Raw genomic sequence first — 26,957 nt, forward strand, 5'->3', positions numbered from 1 at the left:
AATTTAAAACTTTGACATCTCAGCCAAGTAATTTCTCTTGTGCCTTTTATATTCCACTTTGGGTTGGACTGGGCTGATGGAGGCATAGGTAAGGGATCCTCAAACTTTTTAAACAGGGGGCCAGTTCACTGTCCCTCAGACCGTTGGAGGGCTGGACTATAGTTTAAGAAAAAACTATGAACAAATTCCTATGCACACTGCACATATCTTATTTTGAAGTAAAAAAATAAAATGGGAACAAATATAATATTTGTATTTGCATGTGGCCCGCGGGCCATAGTTTGAGGACCCCTGGGTAAGACAAATGAGCAATTGAAATTCCAGGAGTGACCAAGGACATTGCACAGAGCAGCCTTTTGTTTCTGCCTGTTATTCAGTGAATATTGCTCTTATCATATGTCAAGAATGCTGTTAAATACCCAAAACAGAGATCCTTGAAACAGTCCCTCAGGGATTCACAGTCAAGAGGAAGACACACACTGACTGTTTTGTGAAGAGTTACCCACAGGGCCAAGCTTTAAAGACCCAGGCAAGGTTTCATGGCAAAGATGACTGGTGAAGTGTGGGTGGGAGTAGAGTAAATGAAGGCATTGAGTCACCAAGAATATCTCCTTTCTCTTCTATTCTGTCACTTGTTTAACCGTTGGATGACACATTGAGCACCATAATTAAAAATAAATTAATAGTAACAACAACAACAATAATAATAACAATAGAAGTCCCTGCCATTCCCTTTTTTTCACTGCTCTTTTCTAAACGTTAGCTGTTCTTAATTGAGACTGAATGTCTTACTATTAAGATTTTTAAGTATCCAAATTCCAAAATTCTGCTGATATAATTTTTTTCTAAAACAAAACTATACATTAAAATGTGTGGGCTTTTTTATTTCCTGGCTGAGATTTCAAGCTCATTTTAGAGAATGGCTAAAGGTATATGAAGGTGAATCTTGTAATATAGAAACGTTTTGCATCAAGATTTTTTATACTACCTATGAAGTAAAATTGCAAGGGAGATAAATAAAATGCTTGAAGAGTATGTAATACTGTTTTTTAATTCAAGTGCTTTTTATCTTTACAGCTGCAATTTTTGTGATTGAATAGGAAAAAAAATAATGAGTTTGGAGACTTCAGATAAGATGGATGCTCAGACTTACAAAGTGAGCCACCAGTACCAAACCCAATGCTTACTCATAACTTCTCTCCTGAAACGCGTAGCACAGCTGTGAAAGTGAACCTTAGGAATGTGTACTCCCCTAGCTGTTACCCCTACTCTCGGACTTGTAGCGTATTTGGGTCATTTGTGTGTTGTATGATGTAAACAATGAGTGGATGTTTCTCATGCCCTAGTGCTTTTCTGACCTCGCCCATGGACGGATGATGCAGCTGTTGTGTGGTGAGCCATTTGGAAAGATGTGTCTGTGTTTTTGAAGGTTTCAATGTATATATAACTTTTGGACAAACCCAAACTCTCCATAAATTCTCTTTTCTTCTGCATCTCTGTTACAGGAATAGTGTGATAATATCAAATAGTAAGGAAAACACTTAAATATACAAAACTTTTTTTGGTGTGGAATACATTTTTCCAATCACAGGAACTTCAACTGTTGTGAGAAATGTTTATTTTTGTGGCACTGTATATGTTAAGAAATTTTATTTTAAAAAATATAAAGGTTAATGTCCATAATAAATATTTCTCCTTGAAGCTACCTTTATCAAGAATGAAAAAAAAATGTGAGAATTCCCTATTTAATCACTGCTATATTAAAATCTATATTTTAATTATATTTGACAGGTTTTGCATCTAAATTGGCCTATTTATTCATTCTTGATTAAATGCACTGAAAAGTCAAGGGTCTGTTTCTATCATGTCCATACAAGTGCAATTGGAGATGTGCTATTCAAGTGATATTATGAAGGCACCCCAAGGTATATCTGTAATTGAAAAATTGCTGCAAATATTTGACTTTATTGTGAATTTTATGTACACCTGTTAATTTAGTATTTTCTGTGTGTTCTGTAGACAAGTGTTCTTCCATCCCTCAACCGAGCTCAAAGTAGGTTTTGTTGTACCATTGTGATTAGAATTTAAACTGATTCAGAAAATTGTATCCTTTACTGTACATACTGTATTCTTTACTTTTTAATTTGTTGTCACACTGTCTGTGCTGATGGCTTGGCTTAAGATTTCGATGCATAAATGAGGTCACTGTTGATCAGTGTTGCTAGTGGCTTGGCAGCTCTTTGTAAAAGCATATTGGGTTGGAAAGGTGTTTGCCTATTTTTCAAATTATTTAATAGATGTATGGTACCATTTTAAAGTGGTTGTATCTGAATTTATTGTGGGGATAACATACACTGTAATGGGGAAGAATTACCTAAAACCAATTTCAAAATGGCTTTCTTTGTATTTCAGTTTAAAAACCCAATGCATGTATGCCCTCTGAGATGCAATAAACATCTTGAACAAAGAAAATGCAAACATAATCTTTTTCTCCCTCTTTTTTTTAGGGGTGGAAAAAGTCTGTTTCCAGTGACACACACATACAAAATATTAAAAATTTTAAAACATTCAGGTTGAGAAATGCTGTCCATGCAAATATAGTTTTGATAATTTTACAATAAATTAAAAATAAGGGGGAAAAGAGCAATTTTAATCAGCTGCCATTAAATTTGGGACTCTGGCTGCTGCCCCCTAACCTGAAATTTCATATTACAAAACAGAAGAGGATGAACTTTTCTTTTAAAACATGCAATTAAATCCATAATGGTTTTGTGAGAATTCCCCATAGAAGTTGGAGAATAATGTGGCTTTACTCTCACACTTGCATGCATTGTCACGCAGACACAAAATATAGATTAGCCTGTTTTAACAAAATTGGGTGGCTTTATGCCTACAACTAGTTGTTCCAAGTAGTTTTTTCAAAAAGTAGTCCAATCTCAATGGAATATTTCTCAAATGGAAGCATACCCCTTATTTCTAAAACTAACTTTCCCTTCGTTACCTAGTTTTGTGTCTTGGGAAGTGAGTTGCAGAGCTAGTATCTGATGATATAATATACTTTTATAGATTACATTTGAGCCTATATTCCTTTGTGGGCATATTGTAATAGAAATGTTATGTTAGGTTGTAAATCATTTTAAGTTTAATATTGAATTTTTTAAAAAGAAGCTTTTCTTCCATTGTCCATTGGTGAGTGTCATGGTGTCCTTGTAGGGGAATTGTCTCACAGCTGAGATGCTGGGTGAGGTCCTCTGGGCACTCCAAAACTTAAACTCTCTGGATAATTTTCAGCTCCGGTCCAACTTACTTATGGTGTCCCTGCACACGGTCAATGTGCCTTTCTAGCCTCACCTCTGCTTCAACTCCACCCTGTGCATGTGTGCACACAAGTGCACAAGCACACTGTTCTGTGTGTGACCACACCACCACTCATGCCAGGGGACACCAAGCACTGTGCTGGCCCACACAGGGCCCTCTGCTGAAAGTACCTCACCAACCCCACCAGTGCAGCTGAATTCCTCTTGTCCATCATGACTCCTCACCCTGTTCTTCTCAGAGCACAATTTTCAACAGTCTTTATGGCATTTAACATATCTATATATATATAAGCGTAATATGCAAATAGACCAGACGAGGAAACGACTGGTTGGCTATGACACGCACTGACCACCAGGGGGCAATGCTCAACACAGGAGCTGCCCCCACTTTGCAGGCCCCGATTGCCCGATGGGGAACCAGGAACTGGAGGTGGGTGGCAGCGGACGTGGGTGGTGCTGGGGCCCCAATCTTCCCCTCTGGTCGCCCCACACACAGAGGGCAGCCAGCGGTAGGGGGCAGGGCTGGCTGCCGGCAGCCAGGAATGATCAGCCCTGACCACAGGCCAGGCCTGGGGACCCTACCCTGCATGAATTTTGTGTGCTGGGCCTCTAGTTGTGTTATAATCAGCTGTAAAGATGGCATCTGTTTGGGCTGACTATGAGCCTCAAAGACAGGAAATGTCTCCCCCTGTTCATCTCCTCAGCAATGAGCACCTGAGTAAGTGCCAAGTAAGTGTCTGAAGGATGAACACAGTATGTTAGTTCTTTTTTAAAAAAATATATTTTATTGATTTTTTACAGAGAGGAAGGAAGAGGGATAGAGAGTTAGAAATATTGATGAGAGAGAAACATTGATCAGCTGCCTCTTGCACACCCCCTACTGTGGATGTGCCTGCAACAAGGTACATGCCCTTGACCAGAAACGAACCTGGGACCCTTCAGTCCACAGGCAGATGCTCTATCCACTGAGCCAACCTGGTTAGGGCGGTATGTTAGTTCTTAAAGGTCTCTTCACCTGTCTGGATACTGCTGGGCTACTATCATATTTCTGATTACTGAAGAATAACTTGCATAGTGCTTTTATTGTCAAACTAGAGGCCCAGTGCACAAATTCATGCATAGGTGGGGTCCAGCTGGCCTGGCCCCAATCCGGGCAGATCGAGGTTGGGCCAGCTGGGGGGAGGGGCCATGGGTGATTGGCTGAAGGGCCCTGCCCCCCAATTGGGGTGGGGGTGCGGATTGGGGGCGGGGCCAGCTGTGGGGAGGGGCTGGGGACAGTGGGCTGGCTGGCCCTGTCCCCAAATTGGGGGGGGGGGGCTGATAGGGGCCATCAGCCTTGGGGAGGGGCTATGGGTGATTGGCTGGCCAGCCCTGCCCCTGATCAGGGTGGGGGGCCAATCTAGGGTGAAACTGGGCAGGGGGAGGGGCTGCAGGAGGTTGGCCAGCTGGCCCCGCCCCCCAGTCAAGCCAGTTCGTTGGCCGCAGTGGGCGTCATAGTGACCAGTCATTCCGGTCGTTAGGTTATGGCGTTTTGGTCGCTGGCTTTTTACATACATATAGATCAGCGGTTCTCAACCTGTGGTCTCGACCCCTTTGGGGGTTGAACAACCCTTTCACAGGGGTCGCCTAAGACCATCGGAAAACACATATTGACTATATAATTATATATTGTTTTTGTGATTAATCACTATGCTTTAATGATGTTCAATTTGTAACAATGAAAATACATCCTGCATATCAGATATTTACATTAAGATTCATAACAGCAGCAAAATTACAGTTATGAAGTAGCAGCGAAAATAATTTTATGGTTGGGGGTCACCACAACATGAGGAACTGTATTAAAGGGTCGCGGCATTAGGAACGTTGAGAACCACTGGTATAGATGGTGTTAGAGTTTTAATAATTCTTTTTGAGCTTACTGTAATAAAAGAACTAACACCAATTAAAACCCATCTTGACTTGGCCGGTTTGGCTCAGCAGTTAGAGCGTCAGCCCAGGCACCTAAGGGTCGCAGGTTCTATTCCCAGTCAAGGGCACATACCTAAGGGTTGCCGGTTCAATGTGGCCAGGTGAGGGCATGTGCAAAAGGCAACCAATCAATATGTCTCTCTCACATAGAAGTTCCTCTCTCTCTCTCTCTCTCTCTTTCTTTCTCTCTCTCTCTCTCTCTCTCTCTCTCTCTCTCTCTCTCTCCCCTCCCTCCCCTTCCACTCTATAAAATCCATGAAAAAATCCTCAGGTGAGGATTTTTTAAAAACACACCATCTTAAGCTGAAGATTTGAATCACTTTCTATATGGCGTCATGATTGCAAGTGGTTCTCAGTGTCTCCTTTGATCTCTAGCTTTCATGTTATTTATTGTACTTTTAAAAAGTGAAGAAAGGCAAGAGATTTTTTGGGGATGTACACAATCGTCAGTAGCTATTAGGACATATAATGAACAAAGCTTTTGGCCAGCAGTCTCCCTTTAGGAATCTTTGGGAGAAATGCTAAGACAAGTGTATAAAATAAAAAGGTGAGGGCGTTAAAACAAAATACTGAAAAGAATCTCACCTATGCATTTGAAAGTTTTGTCACCATTTTCCTCACCAACATACTGGAGGGAGTTTACAAGAAAAAACATGAAGGCAGGTAAAACTGAGAAAACATTTAACCTGGAAGAAAAAGAAAAATATTGTGCGCAGAGGGAGAACTGTGTGAGGTGGAAGAACAATCAGTTTAGGAAAGATAGGTTATGATAGTGGTTCCCAAACCTGGGTGATCGTCGTACGTACTTGGAGAGCTTAATCAAATATAGACGTCTGTGCTTCACACTGAGAGACTGCAGGGAAGATTTTGGTGAGGCCCTGGAAATGGGCTTTCTGAAATAATTCCCTAGGTTATTTCAATGAGCAGCCAAATTCAGAAAACACTAGGCTAAGGGAAACCACTGAAATACCATAAATCCAGTGGACTCTGAATATGTAGCTCTATTGGAAAGTCACAGACGATTCCAGCAAAAGAGAACATTTCCAAATTCTTTAAAATAGGAAAGCCACAAAGAGTATTTTGTTTGACCTAGCCTAAAAATTGACACATTTAGTTGCAGGTTATAAAAAGGTGGTCCGTGCAGCATAATGGTACACTAGTTTTCACCAAAACCCAAGCTTTCATCCGGGAGTATGTGCACGAGAGACATGCTGCTATATGCGGCTGACTGTTGCCCAGGACATCCGATTAGGGAACCACATCAGTCACGGACCATCCACATGAAGTGGCACCACTGCCCATTTGGTGGGTACAATAGTGTCACTTACTTTCCCAGGCCACAAAGAACGCCTTTTAAAGTAAATGTTTCAAGTACAGTGGCAAGAGACTAAATCCAGTTGTCTCAAAAATAACACACTTTTATTTTCAGGCAATTGCTTGATAAAGTGGTGCTTTTGTTTGGCAGTGGGATCTTTGCACCAAGCCAATCCTGATTTTTAAAAGAAAAAAACAAACAGCACTTGTGTAGGCATTGCAAAGAAATGTTTTTGAAGAATTTAAAAGTTGTATCTTCTAAGTTGTTGGCTGCAAATTTGTCTAACAACTGATCCATTGAAAGTAGTTTTAAGGAAAAAAATTCTCACATCCTCCCAGAACTCTCTACTGTGTATTATTATGTTCTTTTCTCTTATATCCTGAGATTTGTGGTGTTTTACGATCTGGTGTCTGGGTCAGTAGCATTAGTTTAAATTCTAAGGAAAACAAAATTGCAAAGTTTTAACTCCTGTCAATTAATGGGAAGGGGAAGACAGTAAGGGGCGGGTGCATGAAGCAGGAAGGGGCTTCTCCTTGTCTGCCAGGTGCCTCAGTACTTTAGGGATTGTTCTTGGGAAGTCCCTGAATTGTTCATCCAGCTGAGAAGAGGTAAACTCCTTAATGGGCAATTCTTAGAAGAGCATTGCATTGTTTGCTAGCTAAACTCCTGTAGCTGGAAGTTTAGGAGTAACATATCTGTGGAGAGTGGAAGATGACTATTTTGAGAAAACAAGAGTTGTATCACCCCAATCCTCCCAAGTGGGCCAGCAGCACACACACTCACACATACTCACACTCACACTAGTTCTGGGATAAATGATTGCTGACCTCTGCTCTTAGGATATTCTAGTCTTTCTTTCAATTATATTAAGTAACTAGAGGCCCGGTGCACAAAAATTTGTGCACTTGGGGGGAAGGGGGGTCCCTCAGCCCGGCCTGTGCCCTCTCGCAGTCTGGGACCCCTCGGGAGATAATGACCTGCTGGCTTAGGCCTGCTCCTGGGTGGCAGAGGGCAGGCCCAATCCCTAGGTGCAGCCCCTGGTCAGGCTCAGAGCAGGGCTGATTGGGGAGTTGGGGCGCCGCCCCTGTCATGCACAGAGCAGGGCGGATCAGGAGGTTGCAATGCCACCCTCAGTCATGCTCAGGGTAGGGCTGATTGGGGGGTTGGGGCACCGCCCCATGTCACACTCAAGTCAGGGTCTATGGGCAGGTTGCGGTGCCACCCCCTGTCACACACAGAGCAGGGCCAATCAGGGGGTTGGGGAGCTCCCCCCTGTCACTCACAGAGTAGGGCTGATAGGGGAGTTGGGGCACCGCCCACTGTCACACACAGAGCAGGGCGGATCAGGGGGTTGAGGCACCGCACTGTCACACTCAGGGCAGGGCCGATGGGGAGGTTATGGCTCTACCCCGTCACACACAGAGCAGGGCCCGTGGGGGGCGGGGGGTTGGGGCGCCGCACCCTGTCACACACAGAGCAGGGCCAATCAGGGGGTTGGGGCACTGCAGCCTGTCACACACAGAGCCACAGGGCAATCAGGGGGTTGGGGAGCTCCCCCCTATCAGGCACAGAGCCAGGGCTGATCAGGGGGTTGGGGCGCCTTCCCCTGTCACGAACAGAGCAGGGTGGATAGGGAGGTTGTGGCCCTGCCCCCTGTCACACAGAGAGCCTCAGAGCGATCTGGGGGTTTGGGCGCTGCCCCCTATCATGCTGATCCCGGTGCCGGGAGGCATATTACCCTTTTACTATATAGGATAGAGGCCTGGTGCACAGGTTGGGGCCAGCTGGTTTGCCCTGAAGGGTGTCCTGGATCAGGGTGAGGGTCCCCACTGGGGTGCCTGGCCAGTCTGGGTGAGGGGCTGAGGGCTGTTTTCAGGCTGGCGGATGACTGAAGCTCCCAACTGCTCCTTTTTTTCTTTTTTTTTTCTTTTTATTCTGGGCCAGCTTTAGCTCTGGGGCTCCAGCTCTTAGGCCTCCACTGCTGAAAGCAGGTTTATGGCCTTTGTTTACCTTCTGTATTTGAAACAATGTTGCGATCCTGCTGGCTGAAGCCCGGCGACTAAAGCAGGTTTCTGGGGTTTTGTTTAGCTTCTATATTTGTAACGTAGTTGCTTAGAGTTGCAGCTCAGAGGCCGGCAGCGGCAGGCGGGGAACATTGGTTTCCTTCATCACTGAAGCAAGCAAGCCTCATGTTCGCTTCCAGCTGCCTGGCTGCCGGCCACCATCTTGGCTGGCAGTTAATTTGCATATCTCCCTGATTAGCCAATGGGAAGGGTAGCGGTCATACACTAATTACCATGTTTCTCATTTATTAGATAGGATTTCTGTAATCTTAGAAAACTTATTGCAAGTGTCAGGATATTATATTTGGTGAACATTTACTTTATTCAGGGAAGTCTGCTCTGGTTAGACAATTAAAGGTCTTTTATTCCATATCCAGAATTTTTTCCATTATATCAGAGTTGGTGTATCTATAAACCACAATGCTAAGTGCATGCATAAATCAGGTGCAGCTGTATAGCCAATTCTAAGCTTTCAATAACACACATTAACATTTAATATTTTGGGAGTTTCATAAAATATTGAGGAAAGATTTTTTTTTCTTTACTTTTGAGGTTAGAATTGCATCTACACTAATAAAAGAGAAAAATGGTAATTGGCGTACGAGCTACCCTTTTCATTGGCTAATCAGGGCTATATGCAAATTAACTGCCAACTAAGATTGGCAGTTAACTGCCAACAAGATGGCGGTTAATTTGCATATGTAGGCACAATGCAGGGAGGCAAAAGGGAAAGCAGGAAGAAGCCCCCTGCCACTGACAGTGATCAGAAACCCAGGGGGGAGCTAAGAGCTGGGGGGCAGGGCAAAGGCGGCCCTTGCCCTGCCCCCCAGCCGTGATCGGAGAATCAGGTGCCTTTGCCGCCCTGGCCAGTGATTGCAGGAAGTAGGGGTGGAGCCAGCGATGGGAGCTGGGCACAGTCGAAGCTGGCAGTCCCGGGAGCTAGGGGTCCCTTGCCTGGGCCTAAAGCGAAGCCCACGATCGCGGGGCCGCTGCAGCTGCGGGTCCCCACTGCCCGGGCCGGACGCCTCAGCCAGAGGCATCCTGCAGGGGCAGGGGCGGAGCCTGCAACCGCGGGGAGCTGGGGATCCCCTGCCCAGGCCTGACACCTCTGCCAGAGGCCTCAGGCCTGGTCAAGGGGCCGATCCGGTGATTGGTGATCGGAGGGTGATGAGGGTCAACTCCTCTGGCCGAGGCATCAGGCCTGGGTGGGGGGCGGAGCCGGGGATTGGGGGGATATGATGGTCCCCTTGCCCAGGCCTGAAGCCTGGGTCAGAGGCGTCAGGCTTGGGCGGGGGGTGGAGCAAGCGATCAGAGGGAGATGGGGGTCCCCTGCCCAGGCATGATTCCTGGGCCAGAGGCCTCAGGCCTGGGCGGGGGCCAGAGCCAGTGATCAGGGGGAGATGGGGGTCCCCTGTCCAAGCCTGACACCTCTGGCATAGGCGTCAGGCCTGGGCAAGGGGCCGATCAGGCGATCGGAGGATGATGGGGGTCTACGCCTCTGGCCAAGGCATCAGGCCTGGGCAAGGGGCAGAGCCAGCAATCGGAGGGTCTGGGGGTCCCCTGCCCAGGCCTGATGCCTGGGCCAGAGGCATCAGGCCTGGGCTGGGGGCAGAACCAGTGATGCGGGGAAATGAGGGTCCCCTGCCCAGGCCTGACACCTCTGTCAGAGGCGTCAGGCCTGGGCAAGGGGCCGATCCTGCAATTGGAGGGTGATGGGGGTCAACGCCTGAGGGCTCCCAGTATGTGAGAGGGGGCAGGCTGGGCTGAGGGACACTCCCTCCCCCCCCCACCCAGTGCACGAATTTCATGCACCGGGCCTCTGGTTTGAATATAAAAACAAGTCAATTCTGTAGACCACTGATGTTTCCCTTTTTTATTCATTTTTTAAAAATTATTTTTATCATTTCTTTTAAACAACTTTTTAAAATATAAGTTAAAATTTTTATGAAAATCTTTCTATAATGTACTGCCCTCCAAAACTCATACTGGACAGAACTAAATGTTATACTGATTACGCAATCATTATAAGCATAACATATTGGTATGCTTTCATATGTCTATAGAGAAGAATAAGGAATGGATAGGCTGAGCAAAAGCCTAGAACTTTCCAAAGTCATCTGTATTCAGTTATATGAAGAGATTCCAAAGTATTCCCTTATCTATGCCACATGTGTGAAAGTATACACACTTCTCAGGCTATGAATACATACACAGAGAATTTTAATAACACAAGTTCAAGTTTGAGTATTAATAAAACATTTATAAATATAGATAGAAATGTGCTCACATAGCCAAAGTTTGGTAACCATAGTGGAAGGTAAAAATAGATAATAAATTCACATATTGGCTGCATTGTGAATTGAAGTAGATATTCTAAGTAGCCAGCTTCTTCCCAGTGCTTGAAAAAAGTGAAGGGATCTTAAGATATTATTGGAAAGCTTAAAATATTACTAAAACAAAAGTATTTTGGAGGCATGTTCTGAGGCAGAGTTTATCTTATTAAATGTTTACATGGCAGATGGAGAGGATGAGGAGTCGCTGCAGGAGCCTGGGACCTGTCAGTTTGAAGGCATGCTCATCAGAAACTCAAACAAGTCAGTAGGGAATATGGCAAATATCTGATTCCTTAAGGGCCACAATATTCTGAGAGTAAAATTCTCATTATAATAAGTATTTCCATTATTTAGATATGTAGCTTTATCTTTAATACAGTATACACTTAAGATAATAGCTCTAATTATTTGAAGGCTTAGCATGTAGCAGAGAGTAAATAATGCCAATGAATACTTGATACTTTAAGCATATATTATTTGCCTCCCATGTCCCAGGTATGGGCACTTGAGATGATGATAATGAAAGTGGCCTGAGCTGCCATTCTCTATAGACATATTAACATAGCCCTTAACCTAGTTCCTCTGGTGACTGGGATGTTTGTGAGTTCCCTGGGCCTGGCCCAAGATGCAACTCGTGGGTTTAGAATAGACACCTATTATGGACTGAATGTTTGTGCGCTACCCCCACCCCCAATTCATATGTTGAAGCCCTACCCAAAAAAATGGGGCCTGAATGAGGTCATTGGGGCTAGGTGGGGTCACCAGGGTGGAGCCCTCATGATGGGGATTAGTCCCTTTATGAAGAGACACCACCGAAGAGCTCACAGCTCTCTCTCTCTCTGAGAGTGAACAGAGAAGAGGGCGTGGGAACACACTGCAAGACGGCGGCCTCCAAACCAAGAAAAGGGGCTTCAGAAACCTACCTTGCCGAAATCCCCAGCCTTCAAAACTGTGAGAAATCAATTTCTATTGTTTAAGCCACCAGTCTATGATATTTTGTTATGACACCTCACCTATGGGTGAAGCAAATTAGCCCAAATTGTTAATACAAATTATTTTAAGACACCATATGCACAGGATGCAACTGCCAGTTATTAATTACAGAAAGAAGTAAACAGGGAATTTTCCTCCCTAGACTTTAGAAAACCATTTGAGGGTGTTTTCTCCCCTTTGGTACATGATAAGTGGATAAAAAAGTGTGTATCCTATACAGTGACCCCATCTGATGAGAACAAGATTTTGCCATCGATTCATCATTCAGTTAGAAAAGATAAGAGAATGGGAGAATCAAATAAAGCTCTACAAAGAAAATGAGCTACATGTTATGTTTTTGAAAAGCACAATGATTTTAAGGAGATTATGTATAGTCAGAATTTAACCTTAAACACCAAACTACTGACACTAAACACCCTAAATTACTCTGAATTTACTCAAATCCCAGGAATTATTTTGTAAGCATCTATGATGAAGTTTTGTGTGTGCATGTTTGCAATAAGTGTGCAAAATTCACCTGGAAACATCTTTAGTTGCAATGATCATATAGATGATTTTTCAAAAAAGATCTGAACAAATATTTTGAGTCAGTAGCCCTATTCCACTAGTGACAATAATAAAATACTACTTAGTGAAATGTGGTTAGAATGAAATAGAATCATTTTTAAGTAAATGACAGCTGATTTAATACTTGCTGAGACCCTGCATAAAAAATATATACAAACACAATAATAGTTATAACTGATTTACTTTTAAAATTTTTTATTGAATGATTTTTTTCACCAACTCACATAAAAGAACATACACTTGTGTTGAATTTCAGCTGTTTTGGACACAATTTACAAACCATTTTATCATAAGCTGATCAGATATTCCTATGCATACTAATCAAGGATTTAACTCCCCATTCAGAAAAATAATAATAAAAAATAAAATAAATTTGAGCTCTGGCAAAATCAGTAACTTGGGTGTGTCATGACAGAAGAGAATGTGTTCCCTTGAAACTGCCACGAAGAGCAGACCAGAGATTAGGCCTGTAGTTCCTGAATTTCATGGTTCATTCATCTACAAATTACTAAAACCCCTTGGAAATAAGGGCCTGGGCCTGGTCAGTGTTGCTCAGTGGGTAGAGCGTCATCCTGTGCACCAAAGGTTCATGGGTTTGATTACCAGTCAGGTACTGTCCCTGGCTGGGGCTCAGGCATGAGGCAACCAACCGATTGATGTTTCTCTCTCTAGAATCAATGAAAAATATATCATTGGTTGAGGATTAACAACAACAAAAAAAAGTAATAAATAAGGGCCTGAACTAATGACCTTTTATAACCATTCAGGAAATAGGTATCAAGTGCCCCAGGGCAGCCAGTGGACTCGCTCTGTCTGCTGAGGCTGCCATGATGGCCAGAGTGAGTGAACAGCCTTGGTCCCTAATGAAAATAATCAGAACCTTCTTTGTAAAAGTATTCTTAGATCATATTCATTTTAAGGAAGCTATTTAAAATTACTACTCAGAGAATTTGCCAAAAATAATATGCCCAAGGCCCTATGAAGAAAGCTGAATTTTTTCAAGGGGAAAAAAGATTCTCACTTGGGAAAGACAAGAATTGCTTGTCCTAAAAACACCAGGAGACTGTGTAGCATAAAGTGATGTGCCTTTCAAATGCAAGATCATTTACAACTGTGGAGCTGTCTCCCCTATGCATGCATGAAAAGCCCATGGTTAGAACACTAGTTAAATAAAAGCTTGAGATCTTAAAAGGTCTCAGCTGTTAAGGGCCGCTAGGAAAAACACTCGGTTGGTTTGTCGGCTGAAACTCAGAGCAAAGGCAGAGCCATGCCCTGGGGGTGGACCTGGTCAACAGACTGGGACACCACTCAGTTTTGACCTTCCCGCCCAGTGTTAAGAGGATGGATCTCATGATGTCACCAGGAACTCAAGGCCCACCCAGATGTGATGTAATTTCCTGTTATTCGAGTATTTAATAAACTCCTTTCCGTGCTGGCTTTCTCTGCATCTGTCCCTCCAGCAGAGAGCAGACGCCACACCCAGGCCCAGCTTTTTCTCTCTCTCTGCGTTGGCGGGGGGTGGGGGGGGAGAACCCCCCTCCCATACTCGGCTTCCCTATTTTTAAACTAGATTTATTTCCTAGGATGAAGTATTTCTTTCATTTTAAACTATGCACACTTCAGTCGATATTTTTCAAAGCAGTACAATAGTTGACAGTTTTGTTGATAAAGCTATTCCTTGTAATTCTTAAAAAAACAAAACTAACAAAAAACTAAAGTTTCTCAGACCCAAGAGAAAGCAATATAAACACTGAGGGCATGCACTGAATGGGTCCACCTCAGAGTAGTCCTAAGTGTTGTGAATGTTTGTCTCTAATTCGATTTGAAATGTGACTGTCCGCCTCTGTATCTGCCGTTTCACCTTTACTTGGCACCCAGCACCACAGTAGATTCTTCTTGGGGTAGGACCCTGAGAATAACTCCATTGAGAAATCACATTGTTTATAGGACCAGCTTGAAGTTTTAAAGAGTGTCTAATTTTTAAGAAGGCTAGCAGGAAAAAAATTACTTTGCACAAACCAAACTTACCACCATGTGAAGAAGAATATATACTTGGCATGGAAATGCCCATCAATAACTTTACCTAAACCGTTTTACATGCAGGAAAATCTCCTTTTGACAAAAGTAAATTTATAAAAATATTGAAATGCTATTAATAGAGTTCGTGTCCAGGCACACGCCGTGAGGTGGTCTTGCCACAATCATCGGAACTGGTTTCCCCTGCGACTTAGGTCGTCCGTGGCCTGGTGTGGGGTTGCCGTTACCCGTGAGTACAGTCGGCGTCCTCCCCGCGGATCCAGAGGCACAGCTGCGCGTACTTGAGGGGCGTGATGCGCACCGCCACGTTGTAGTCCTTCTGCTCGCCCTGCACGTCCACCCACTGGTGGCCGGAATAGACCGCGATGATCTTGCGCTTCCAATGCTGGTCCGGCTCTTTCAGACGCAGGTAGACCCCGGAGCCGGTGGAGCCCGGCTGGGCATCGCAGTATTGATAGAGGAGGTCGTTGGACTCCTCGGACACGCTGCAAAACCGGTAGACCAGCTGATCAGCTCTGTCCTGATCAAAGCCGGAGAAGTGGATCATGCCCCCGGGCAGCTTCCTGAGGGCCGGGCTGATTCCTAGGTCCATGTATTTCTTTTTGTGAGCACGTTTCAGCTCCAGAAGAGCGTAGTCGTAGTCCAAGGCGGCGGCCCCTCGCCCTCCCGTGGCCCAGCCTTTGGGGATGTGGGTGTTCTTGACCCGGGTCCACTGGAAGGAGGGCCCGCCCTCAGCGCCCCTCTGACCCCCAGCAGAGTTCTTTCTCCTCCTTCCCGCCTTGGCTGCCTCCTTCAGATTCTCTTTGCTGCCCTCTCTCTGGTCATCACCATTGGCTTCTCTCCTACTCCTCCTGGAACCCCTACGTTTCTTGCCACCTCCTTTATTTCTCATCTTCAGCAGCCCTACCCTCAGCTTTCTACTCCCTTTCACATAGTCCGTCCCGTCGTGCACACAGTGGGCAGCGGTCAGAACGTGCTTGGGGGACACGAGAACGCCACTGCAGCCGGTGGAGAGCTTCACGGCTGTGTTGAAAGGGAAGTTGGTGAGGAATCTTTTGTCCAAGATGCTGAACCTGCTGTCTGTGCCATACACCTGCCTCTTTCTCCTGGCCGATGCCCCTCTGGCGGTGGTGTTTGGCGTGGGCTCCAGGTCCAGACCTTGCACTTTCACTCTGGTCAGGGTCCGGGTGCCATCCTCAAAGACAGTCTCGTAGGAGAGAGAATCTTCCAGGTCAGAGAGGCTGGGAGCGGGGAGTTCTTTCTGGCACTCAATGCCACACACTTTCTTTAACACCATCTTGGCCTCGGCCTCAAACGTGGGGCTGGTGAGATGGAAAGTCCTGTCGCTGACAACCCGGGGTACTTTTCTCAGGCGCCACATAAAATCCTGCTCCATCTCTGACCCACCAGTGAGGGGCCACCCAAGCGTGAGAAATATCAACCACAGTAGCGTCTTTTCCATTGTGTTCTTCTCTCTTGTCCTTAAAAAGTAGAAAGAGAAAAGAGGAGCTTTACAATATTTTCTTTTAAAATGTTACTTATCCATGTCATTTAGGCCTTGGGTCCAACGGGAATCTTCACCACAAACAGGAGTCCTTATGTTCCCTGTACAGTGAGGCCTTGACTTACGAGTTTAATTCGTTTGAGACCGAGCTTGTTAAGGAGCTCGTTAACTCAAATTACTCTGTCAACTCAATGCAAAAAATCAGCCGAGAGACAGCTGGTATCTCAAAAAACTCGTTAGTCGGGACACTCGTAAGTCAAGGCCCCACTGTACTTAGGTTTTATTGTGATTAAACACCCTGTTAAGTAGGCTTGGACAGATTTCCAAAATCAGTAGATTGTTTTCCCCCCAATCTTCCCACCACCAGCCCTAACTCTCCCCCTGCCCCAGTCTGCCATCTCCACCTCTACCTCCCCAGGCCCAATGCGTGGGAGAGGGGGACGGGATAGCTAACTGGGGGGTCTCTACTGCCCAAGCCACACGCTCCGCCTTCCTAGGTCTCCTGCAACCTTATTTCCAGATGCCTTAGACATTCAGATAGCAGGTAGCAGGAGATGCCCTGCACTTCCCCTGCACTTGGCTCCTTAAACGCAAAAATCATAAGATTCCTCATCTCTACAGTGTAAGTCCTTGCACAGAGCTCAAAAAAGCGTTCATTAGAATATAGTGGATTTCCCAGAACCATGGTTTGCGGACCAAGCTGATTGACGACGTAATTGAAATCACCAGATACTATTCTAAAAGCAGTAGAGGCTTATGAAATAAATAAATGGGGTCATCTGCTGTTGACCTGCTTTGATTTTTACAAGCAGAACCCCTTATCATGAAAAATATGCACAGGCCATTTTATGCTAAAGTTAGAAAAATGTACTCTGTACTTACTACCATCTAAGGCAAAGCAACATACAAACATGTGTCACAGTGGGCTTTTACTCTATGTTAAAATTAGTTACAAGAATTTATGGAGCACAGGCTATGACTCCGAATTGGCTACTTGGGGGAGCATGATAGGGATTAAATATAGTCCCTTTCATCATGGGTCTCCTCCTCCAAGAGCAGTGGTTCTGTGTTAAGTAATTTTAAAGTTGTGACTGCTGATCGATCATACATTGCATCTTGTATTCACCTCTTCTTGCCCTCTTTTCCTGCCTCCCTAGGCTCACAGGTATGTAAATCTCTGTAGTGGAACTGATGTTTGTCAGTTGTTGCTTCCTGGGGGTGGGGCCAGTGGTAGCACTTTTTGGAGCATCAATTTTGAAATTTGTAAGCTACGTTCCACATCATTTTTAACTAATAGCTAAAATATCCAGGCTTAGCAAATGATTTGCACTTAGTATAGAGCAGAGGCAAATTCAAAGTTACATTATTCCTACAACACTTGGACTCTCAATGCTCTCTGATAATGTGTGTGTGTGTGTGTGTGTGTGTGTGTGTGTGTGTGTGTGTGTGTGTGTGAAATAAAAGTAATGAAGAATGTTAGGAATGTTCCTTAACCCAGGGTACACCCATAGGATCCTGTGCACCAGCATGAAAACCACAAGTTATCTCTGAGCAGAGTTGGACACGACATCGCTTGATACAACAGAGTTCCTTTTGCCATATAGGAGTACAGAATTTTATTCATAAACAGCATTCTTTGATAAAACATATACTACATAACCTCTCCATTGTTTAAACATGATATATTCACCAAAATATGACACAATTAACTTGAATCACCATACATTGGAACATATTGAACAAATTTATAATAATCTTTACCATGTTTTGGCATCAGCAAGATTACACAGAAGTTTTGCAATTTCCATTTTTTTGTATCTGCTCACACTTGAATGCTGAATAATGGTGATTCAGTTAATTTTAGACTGTATTGTTTAAGTACCTGGTAACTTACCTTGTGACTTATTTTATTTGGGGAAATAATGGAGATTGTCCAAAAATCAATAAAGAATATACTTTGGAAAAGAATCCACAGTCATGGGACAATATTGTCTAATCATTACCATGGCAAATTTGACTTTATCAGAGCAGTATTTTTATTGAAAATGATTTTGTTGAGCCACTTAGTATTTTCTTTTGTTATCTTCTATGCAATCTGCACAATGAATATTTCATAAATTTTATTTAATTGGGTTGGAGTGAAAAGCTTATAACTCAGTAATTCCACTAAGACCTTGAAATCCTGTGCTTAACTGGATAGTTTCCACAATGAAAAATTATGCCTTTGCAAAAAAAAAAGCTAAAATCAGAGTTATTTGCTGCCTCTTAGCTTATCAACAGACTAAAATAGATGATGATTAAAAAGATATATATTTTTTATCTACCTGATTCTCAGCAAAATTTCAATCAAGGGAGCTTTTTAGTCTGGAAAAAAAGTTTTAAAAATTAATTTTTTCACCATGACTGTTTTTTCTCCGTGGTTGAAGTGTTGGCCTGCAAACCAAAGGGTCTCAGGTTCAATTCCCAATCAAGGGGATGTCAGTTGCAGGTTCAATCCTCAGCCCCACTGGGGAGCATACAGGAGACAAGAAATCAATGTGTCTCTCTCACATTGATGTTTCTCTCTCTCTCTCCCCCGCCTACTCCCTCCCTTCCACCTAATCCTCACCCAAGGGAAAAAAATATTCTTGGGTGAGGATTAAAAAATTTTTTGATTTTTTCATTTAGCCCTTTATGATAATAGCTGTCTACTTATACAGTACAGGATTGCAGTATATGATTGTATCAAAGATTGAAAGTCAGCCATATGTCTTCATTGAGAAATACATAGAATCATTTCGTACATATTAACACTTGACACTAATGTTCTGTAGAATAATAATGTGGGAGAGTCATTCCTAGGCAAACAGAGATGTCCCAAATCATGGTGCTGTGGTACTATTTCCCCAGTTAGTTTTTGTTTTCAGAATGATTTAGTTTAGTCTTGCAACTTTTTATCTACTTAGGGATTAGAAAGGAAGAATGTAGCTATTAAATAACTGACACGATGACATTCTACTATGCAAATCATCGAACTGGAATATGAACAAAAAATATAGAAGTTTCCCTACTCTTTACGGAATAAAACATGCACTCTGTGTCATAACTCTGTAGGCAGGCTTTTAAGAAAGCCCCATGTAATCGTTTTATGTGTCAACTTGACTAGGCCACAGCGTGCCCAGGTACTTGGTTGCACATTACCCTGGGTGTGGAGTGCCTGTGACAGTGTTTCTGGATGAGATTGGCATTTGAGTTAGTAGAATAAGCAAAGCAGTTTTCTCTCCTCAGTGTGGGTGGGCCTCACCCAATCAGTTGAAGGTCTGACCAGCAGGAAGACTGACTCTCCTGTGAGTAAGGGGAAACACTTCCTACCTAACGGCTTTGAGCTGAGGCATTGCTTTTATTCCTGACTTGGGACTCAACATGAAACATGAACAACTCAAAAGAATGTCATTAATTTGTTAATAAAATTCTGTATTGATGTCTGACAAGCTATAAACCCTGTCATATCAAAGGATGCCGAGCCTGTAGTCCCCAGAGAAGCCGGGTCAGCATCACCCAGGAATGTGTTAAAAATGATAATTTCAGGGCCCAACCACCTACTGCCCGAAACTCTCCAGGAGGGGGGCAGGTTCCCCGCTATCTATGTTTTCACCCGCCTTCCAGGCAGTTCTGATACTCAATACAGTAAACCAAGGCCCTAGTGTAGTAGCTTGAGCCACACCCTGGATGGCAGTCTTTCCAGGTATGATTGCTTAACCAGGTTTCAAATGATATCTGCTCCATGTTTGTGTACAAAATAAATTCATTCTGAAGTTTGCTCTTTTACTATCTTAGCAACTGCTAACAGCGAATGGTTCGGTGATTTAATAAGAAAAAAATAACTTACTTTTATATAAGTGACCTAATAATAGATCTGAAAAGATTCAAATTCAGTAGGCTGGTATGAGATGCCACCAACTTCTGATGCCACAGATCGTGCAGTGGCATGAGTTGCCCAGCCCTGTCTGGTGCCCTTGGAGCGAGCTCCGCAAAAATAAAAGCCATGCCCACATCTATCCTTGGGCATGGGAAGGGCACAGCCTTGTAACATGACCTCAGAATCACAGTAATAAGAGGACATGGGTTCAGTTAGCTTAATTTGGTCTGTAATTTAAAATTGGACAAATGTCTATGGATGCTTTCTTTTGGAAAATCTAAGTTTGCCTGGTGGTGAAGTGTCAATGTAATGTAAATGACAGCTCTCAGTGATAGAGCAACCCATGGTTCATTGGCTCCATCTACATATGCCCAACATTCAAAAAGCACTAACTCATTGACCTAACAAGATACAGTCCCCATTAGTGGGGCATCTATATTTTGAAATCGATAACATTCCTTATCTTCCCTCATCTTCCTCCTTTTTCCAACCTTCCACTATAATTGTGACCTTAACTGTCACTTTCCCGATGGCTTGGAGTTGAGGCTTCATTTCGGTTAATGAAAGTGAGGTTGCAGTCATGGTTCTCCACCATGCGTCAGTGTACACACGGTTGTGGGTTGGACCATGGAAATAAATGGAGTAGATGGGAATTAGGAAGGAAGCAAGAGCACCAGGATATGCAGATGAACTTGCATCTCCAGGATATGCAAAAGATCACAGGATTGATTCCAGGTCAGGGCACATGCCCGGGTTTCAGGCGCAATCCCCAGTAGGGGACGTGCAGGAGGCACCCCATTGATGTTTCTCTCTCATCAACGTTTCTATCTCTTTAGCCCTCCCCCTTCCTCTCTCTAAAATCAATAAAGCATACATTTTTTAAAAAAATAAATGTACACTGGAAACCTATATGGTCCTATTAACCAGTGTCACCCCACTAAATTCAATTTTTAAAAATATCACTTTGAAATAACTTATTACATGAGCTAAAGTTACAGCACTTTTAGTTTTCTAAAAAGTCAATTTTACAGTCAAATATTTTTATTTTAGGATGGTTTCCAACACACTCTCAAACTCCCTTTTTTGTCCATTGTGTTTTGTTCCGTTCAAGGACAGCTTCACTTTAGAGACTTCCCAAATGAATTTTTCCCTAATTATTCCTTCCTACAAACATCTGTGTTTTTGTAATATATTTTTCTCATTACTGTTAAACTTAAATATGATTAAACATAACCCAGTCACAGAACACTCAAACTGCATTTCCTGAGACATATTTATAGCCTGGATCTACATTGGAATTCTGGAACTGAATCAGGCTCTCAGCCTAAAAAGAAACAGAGTCCATGTCAAAATAATAATTCTAAGGGAGGGACTTGCAGTGAAAGAAAAAACTAACTTTCTGAGGAAATCTATCTAAAATGTATAGAATATTACTGGCATGACATAATTATATTTACACTTTAGCTCAGGTAGGGCAGGTGGACTAATGAAAGGCGAGAAGACTGCTCGCTATATTAAACATTTCACATGAATTGTTTTTCTTATGTATGAAAAATGAGGCTGCTGGCTTAACATCAAGGACCGGCACGGATTGCGTTCCCTCACTGGGTGATACACTCACACTTACTCAGGCCTTTCTTTCCACCTGGCTCTTGTAATGTATGGTGAGGTGGGTGTCCAAATTCATGTATATAAATAGTATGCCGTCACCGAACAGAATTTTGCCTTAATCTGTTAAACATTCAAGGGGTCAGTGCTGGCCAACACCAACTTCTACCTTATGTATATGTTAGGACACACCAAGGACTGTACAGACACTTTTTACAACTTGCCTGTCCTTTTCTTAACCATCCAAGATCTCAACTACCTGCCCCACCCCAACACACACACACACACACACACACACACACACACACACACACACACCACTGCCTACATTTATACACATGCATAAGTATGAAAACATGCTCCAGCCATCTCCTTCCTCCACTTTCATACCCTACCTGCTCAATAAAGATTGACATACAACAGGTCGACGTTGTGACCTGGCCCTGGTATTTCTAATTACCAACAGGGAGAAGTGCTAGCTTAGGCAAAAGCCCATAGCAGGAGACGAGGGTTGTTACTAATAAGACTAAACAAGTGTAAAGCAAGCCTTAACGGGTCAGGTTTTGGAGAACACCTGTAAAAACTTTAAAAGTCACTTTCACAAATTGGGGGCAGGTGTAGAGAAGAAAACGTACTTTACCAAGTTCAATTCCCACTGTAGGCCCTCACTAATGTTAATTACTGGCTGGAGCATTGAATAGCAGCAGCCTTTAAGTTACAAAGTGTATGGAATTTCAGCCTTGAGAAAATAACAGTGTTGGTGACGTTAACAAATATGAAGAGTAAGAACGGGGGTGTTTCGATCATTATGGAGGCAGTGGGCACGGGAGTCAAACCAATTAAAGTCTATACGTGCTACTTTTTAGCTGTGTGACTTTATGAAGGTTAATCTCTCCAAACATTATTTCCCACATTTGTTATATAGGGAGAATACTTTAAAGTATTTTTGTAAGGAACTGATATTAATATGCCCAGAGCATAATATATATTCAACAAATAGCAGCAATATATTATTATTAATATAAAACAGTGAAAGTCCAAACATAGGTAGATATTCATAAGGGACTTCATACATTTCCCACTGCTGGGTCCCTCATTGTTTATGCCAAGTAATGGCTGCCAAAGAGAGCCACATTCTAATTCCCAGAACCTGGAAATATGTTCCTGACATGGTGAAAGATTTGCACATGGGATCAAGGATTCTGAGATGTGGTTAGCTTGGGTTGTCCAGGTGAGCCCAATGTAATCACAGGGATCCTTCTAAGAAGGTAGGAGGGCCCGGAGTGAGAAGGAGCTGTGAAGATGGAGGCAGGGGTCAGAGTGGTGCAGGGTAAGCATATAGGGTGGCCTCCAGAACCTGAAAAACGCAAGAAAAGAGATTCTGTCTTTGAACTTTCAGAAGGAAAGCAACCCTGCTGACCTACTTTAGACTTCTGGCCTTCAGGAATGTAGGATAACATGTTGTGTAAGTCATTACGTCTTCAATGATCTTTTGCAGCAGCAGTAGGAAATCAATACACTTACAAAGGTAAGAATCTAGCTTCTTTAAAATTGTCTGCCCTGGGTGTTTAGAAAGAAAGAGGAAGTAGGGAGTGATACAACGTGGGGGGAAATGTTTGGTTCAGCACCTTAAACATAGATGAAAATTTTCATTTTAAGGAAAAGTATGCAGACATGCAATTTTAGAACTAAAAACAGGTCACAGTAAAACTTTATGGTGGCATGAAGCAGTGTTGCGAGAGAGACAAGAATTGGAAAAGGGAAGATAGATTTGTTTATTCAACAAATAGACACTGAAGACTATGCACCATTTCAAAGTCTCTTTCCTTATTTAAGGTTCTTGTGATAGTTCTTCTTAGCTATCGAGTTAGACTAGAACATTTCTAAGATCTCTTTCAGCTCTAACGTCCTAGATTAAACCACAGAAGATGCCAGGCCGGCATGGCTCAGTGGTTGAGCGTCAACCTATGAACTAGGTACAGTTATGGCGAACCTATGACACGCGTGTCAGAGGTGACATGCAAACTCATTTTTTTGGTTGATTTTTCTTTGTTAAATGGTATTTAAATATATAAAATAAATATCAAAAATATAAGTCTTTGTTTTACTATGGTTGCAAATATCAAAAATTTCTATATGTGACACGGCACCAGAGTTAAGTTAGGGTTTTTCAAAATGCTGACACGCCAAGCTCAAAAGGTTCACCATCACTGAACTAGGAGGTTACGGTTCCATTCCTGGTCAGGGCACATGCCCAGGTTGCGGGCTCCATCCCCAGTGGGGTGTGCAGGAGGCAACTGATCAATGATTCTCTCTCATCATTAAAGGTTCTGTCTCTCTCTCCCTCTCCCTTCCTCTATGAAATCAATAAAATACATATTTTTTAAAGAATTAAGCCACAAATGAGAAAACATAAGTAATTTATTTATCCATGATCCTCAAGAAGCTTCAATTCCTAATCCTCCAGATGGGAACTTGTCTGCTATCTACATGGCTACCAGTAGATGGCAGAGTTAGCCTGGTGATAGCAAACCTAAGGCCCTGCATTTAAATTGTTTACATTTCTGAGCTGTGATATAGAATTTATTTGAAAAGCATGTGGAATTCAGCAGGGGGAGAAGTAACTGGCTAATACACAAAATGGTTGTCACATATGGAATGTATCACATTTAGAAAACCCATCCGCAGGCCACAGAGCCCATCCTGATGAACTGAGAGCTGATAATGCTGTCTACAGCCAGACAATTTTCTGGCAGGTGGCTTTCCGAAAACCGTGGTAGTGCCAGCACACTTCCACTATGACCTACAGCATTGCTAAATAGTCCCCCCAAATGTGCTGCAATTCAGTTCAACATAAAGGAAAATCTTCAAGCTGCCAAATATTTCACATATGTTTATCAAATACTTTATAATCCATTCCCAAAGGATATGCTCTCTGCTGATCCTATGCTGAAGGCAAGAAAGTTCATTGACAATGTGCCAATTTCTATTCAAAATATCATACCATAGCACGATTTTCAACTTCAGTTTCAGGAACGGAGACAAAGTAATGTCTGCTTTAAGAGTTTGGCAGCACATGAGGGAAAGGAAGATGGTAACCTTACACAGTTGATTATTTTACAGTAACACACGTCTTCTGTTTCTCATCACAATAAAAAAAAATCCTCCCCTTTTTTTCAGCTATTTTTCCAGGGCATGTACATTTCAATTTATGCAATGGATATGCTGTGTGTAAATCAAATTTGGGGTGAATGGCAGTAAGGGAGCCCCGAGGGAACCCTCTGCTGGCTCTCTCATGTATTGAGATAGGAAGTGCACAGCATATGGCTCCGGACTTATTTTTATATCTTGCAAGTTGATCTTTGAAAGCAAAGAATGTCTATAAATGTATTAGGTTTGCTACTTTTCAGGCTTTAAAGCAGCTTTTGATCACATTTTTTTTTCCTAATCATACCCCAGTTTAACCCATTTGAAATTTTTGAATAAAAGTTTAGTTAAGCAAAGTTATAAAATGACTTTTGTTCCACTTCGTTGTTTTCTAATCTCTCATCTCAGATTTCTCATCTGCAATTAACTCAGTGCTAAGTGAGGAAGCTTCAGCCTCCAAAATTCTGACTCTGATCCCGCTGATAAAATGCCATGCGCTTGAGCATTGGGCAGAGAGAGATAAATAACTTACTCAGTAGGGAAAATTAACTCACATTAGCAAGGGTTTGTTTTAACATAGAATGAGTACATACTATGTGCCAAGCACACAGGCTAAACAGTCTCACATTTAAAAACATGAAAACGTTTCTTTTAAGCCATGGGTTTCTGGGCTGTCTGGAAGAAAATTTTGGAGAGTCCAATCCCTTCTCACACTAAAGGAGCTGCTCTAATATTTCCTTAAAAAACAAAATTCCAAATGATGCTTGGCCACTACTTTCAAGCCTGGATGTCTTCTTTGGCTGGGATTTGAACATTCTTTCTACAAATTATAAAGCAGATTCTAAGCATAATTCTCTAAGTAGCAAAATGTGACTTTTATAATCCTCTCTAGAGGCAAATGTACGTGAGATAAAATGAGAATTCCAGAAGTTAGTAGGACTAATAAACGGGGGGAGGGGGAACCTAGATAGGACATGCAGCTTCATTTCCAATCAATGACCATGTAAAAAGGTCAGGGGAATCAGGCAAGAATATTTCTACAACTTTCAAAACTTTGTATTATAGAAAATGTCCAAGCTACACACAAGCAGAGTCAGAAGTATATCCCCGTGTGCCCATCATCCAGCTTCAACAGTTATCAATATTTAGCCAATCTTGTTTCATCTATTCCCTCTTTTTTTTTTGCTAGAGTATTTTACAGCAAGTCCAACACTGTTCTATTTCTTTTCACCTTCTTATTTTAGAAAGGTTTTCCACTCCTCCTTTTGCAGTCATGTTGAAGAGAGAGTGTGTGATTGATTCTAGTTTTCACAGTAACCCTGCCAAAGAGGTTTTCGAGAGCAGACTTTATGAGAATGTGTTTTACACCTTTTGCAATAGCATCTGCTAATAATCATAAAAATAAAGAGGCTCCCCTCTGGTGCTGCTTAAGTAGAAAGAATTCCATTTATATTCCAATGCAAACACTGTGCTGTTAATATTAAACTGCAGAGGCAGGCACTCACGGTTGCCTGTTGGAAGAGAAGTTCATTTCTTTGAGGACAAAATGCTAAGTTTGATCCCATCTTTAGAGTCCGTCAAAGAAGCTCTCTTTGGATGGGTACTACCTTTTTAAGGAAAACTTCCAACTTCTAGCTAGGGTCTCGCCTGCGGTTGGGGTGGGGCGGGTGGGGGGGGGGGCGCCCTCCATCCTTACCTGTGAAGCTTATTCAGTCCCTAGGGCGCTGCCCAGTAGGAATCAAAGCGCTCCCGCGAGGTGGTCACCGACGCTGGGGACGGAGGGAGGATGGGGGCGCTGCTGCCAGGAGCCTCGCTGACTGCCAGGGCCAGAGGCTGCCTGCCACCGCCGGCCAGCGCCTCCAGGAGCCAGCGGCAGAGACTGCGGAGGAGGCAGCGCCCAGCTGCTCACCGAGGGGAGATGGGAGGGGAAAGGGGGCGATGACGTGGGGGTGGGGGAGGCGAAGGGGGAAGGAGGTGGGCCAGAGGAGAGAGGGACGGAGAAGGAGCCGAGACACTGGCCCATTGGGGACGGGGGTTGTGTGTGTGTGTTGGGAGGTGGGGGGGGGGGCGGGTACCTTACTATGAAATGCGGGCAGAGAAAGCAGCCTCCCACCTTGTTTTTGTCCCCAGAGTGAGTGAATTAAGCATTAGGACACATGCATGAGTGGGCTTGCAGGAGACATCTGACGCAGTGAGAGCATGCA

General features: G+C 43.2%; 2 protein-coding genes across 11 annotated transcripts in view; one reads left to right on the forward strand and one right to left on the reverse strand.

Annotated features, from left to right (window-relative positions):
* Positions 1-2,483, forward strand: part of SNAP91 (synaptosome associated protein 91) — a 123,475-nt gene extending 120,992 nt beyond the window's left edge. For all 9 annotated transcript variants that reach the window (XM_059701064.1, XM_059701063.1, XM_059701069.1 and 6 more), the window contains one exon: positions 1,078-2,483. The gene's annotated coding sequence lies outside the window, so the exon portion shown is untranslated. The remainder of the gene's footprint in view (positions 1-1,077) is intronic.
* An 11,575-nt stretch (positions 2,484-14,058) lies between these two features.
* Positions 14,059-26,644, reverse strand: PRSS35 (serine protease 35). Of its 2 annotated transcripts, XM_059701078.1 has the most exons (3): positions 26,450-26,644; positions 22,776-22,963; positions 14,059-16,077 (listed from the first exon to the last, which is right to left on the reverse strand). In XM_059701078.1, exons 2-3 carry the CDS (start codon positions 22,793-22,795, stop codon positions 14,820-14,822), a joined length of 1,278 nt encoding a protein of 425 aa, XP_059557061.1. In that variant the 5' UTR covers positions 22,796-22,963; positions 26,450-26,644; the 3' UTR covers positions 14,059-14,819. The 2 variants fall into 2 exon arrangements, with proteins under 2 accessions (XP_059557061.1, XP_059557062.1); XM_059701079.1 differs by lacking the exon at positions 22,776-22,963.
* Positions 26,645-26,957: the final 313 nt, after the last annotated feature.

Source organism: Myotis daubentonii, chromosome 6 (genome assembly GCF_963259705.1).
Source record: "Myotis daubentonii chromosome 6, mMyoDau2.1, whole genome shotgun sequence".
NCBI classification, from domain to species: domain Eukaryota; kingdom Metazoa; phylum Chordata; class Mammalia; order Chiroptera; family Vespertilionidae; genus Myotis; species Myotis daubentonii.

Bases quoted from the DNA above. Each gene is read 5' to 3' on its own strand.
- PRSS35 (XM_059701078.1), bottom strand. From the start codon at position 22,795: ATGTGCAAATCTTTCACCAT. The intron at 16,078-22,775 runs GTCAGGAACATA...CTACTTTTTAAG, and splicing joins ATGTGCAAATCTTTCACCAT to GACAAGAGAGAAGAACACAA.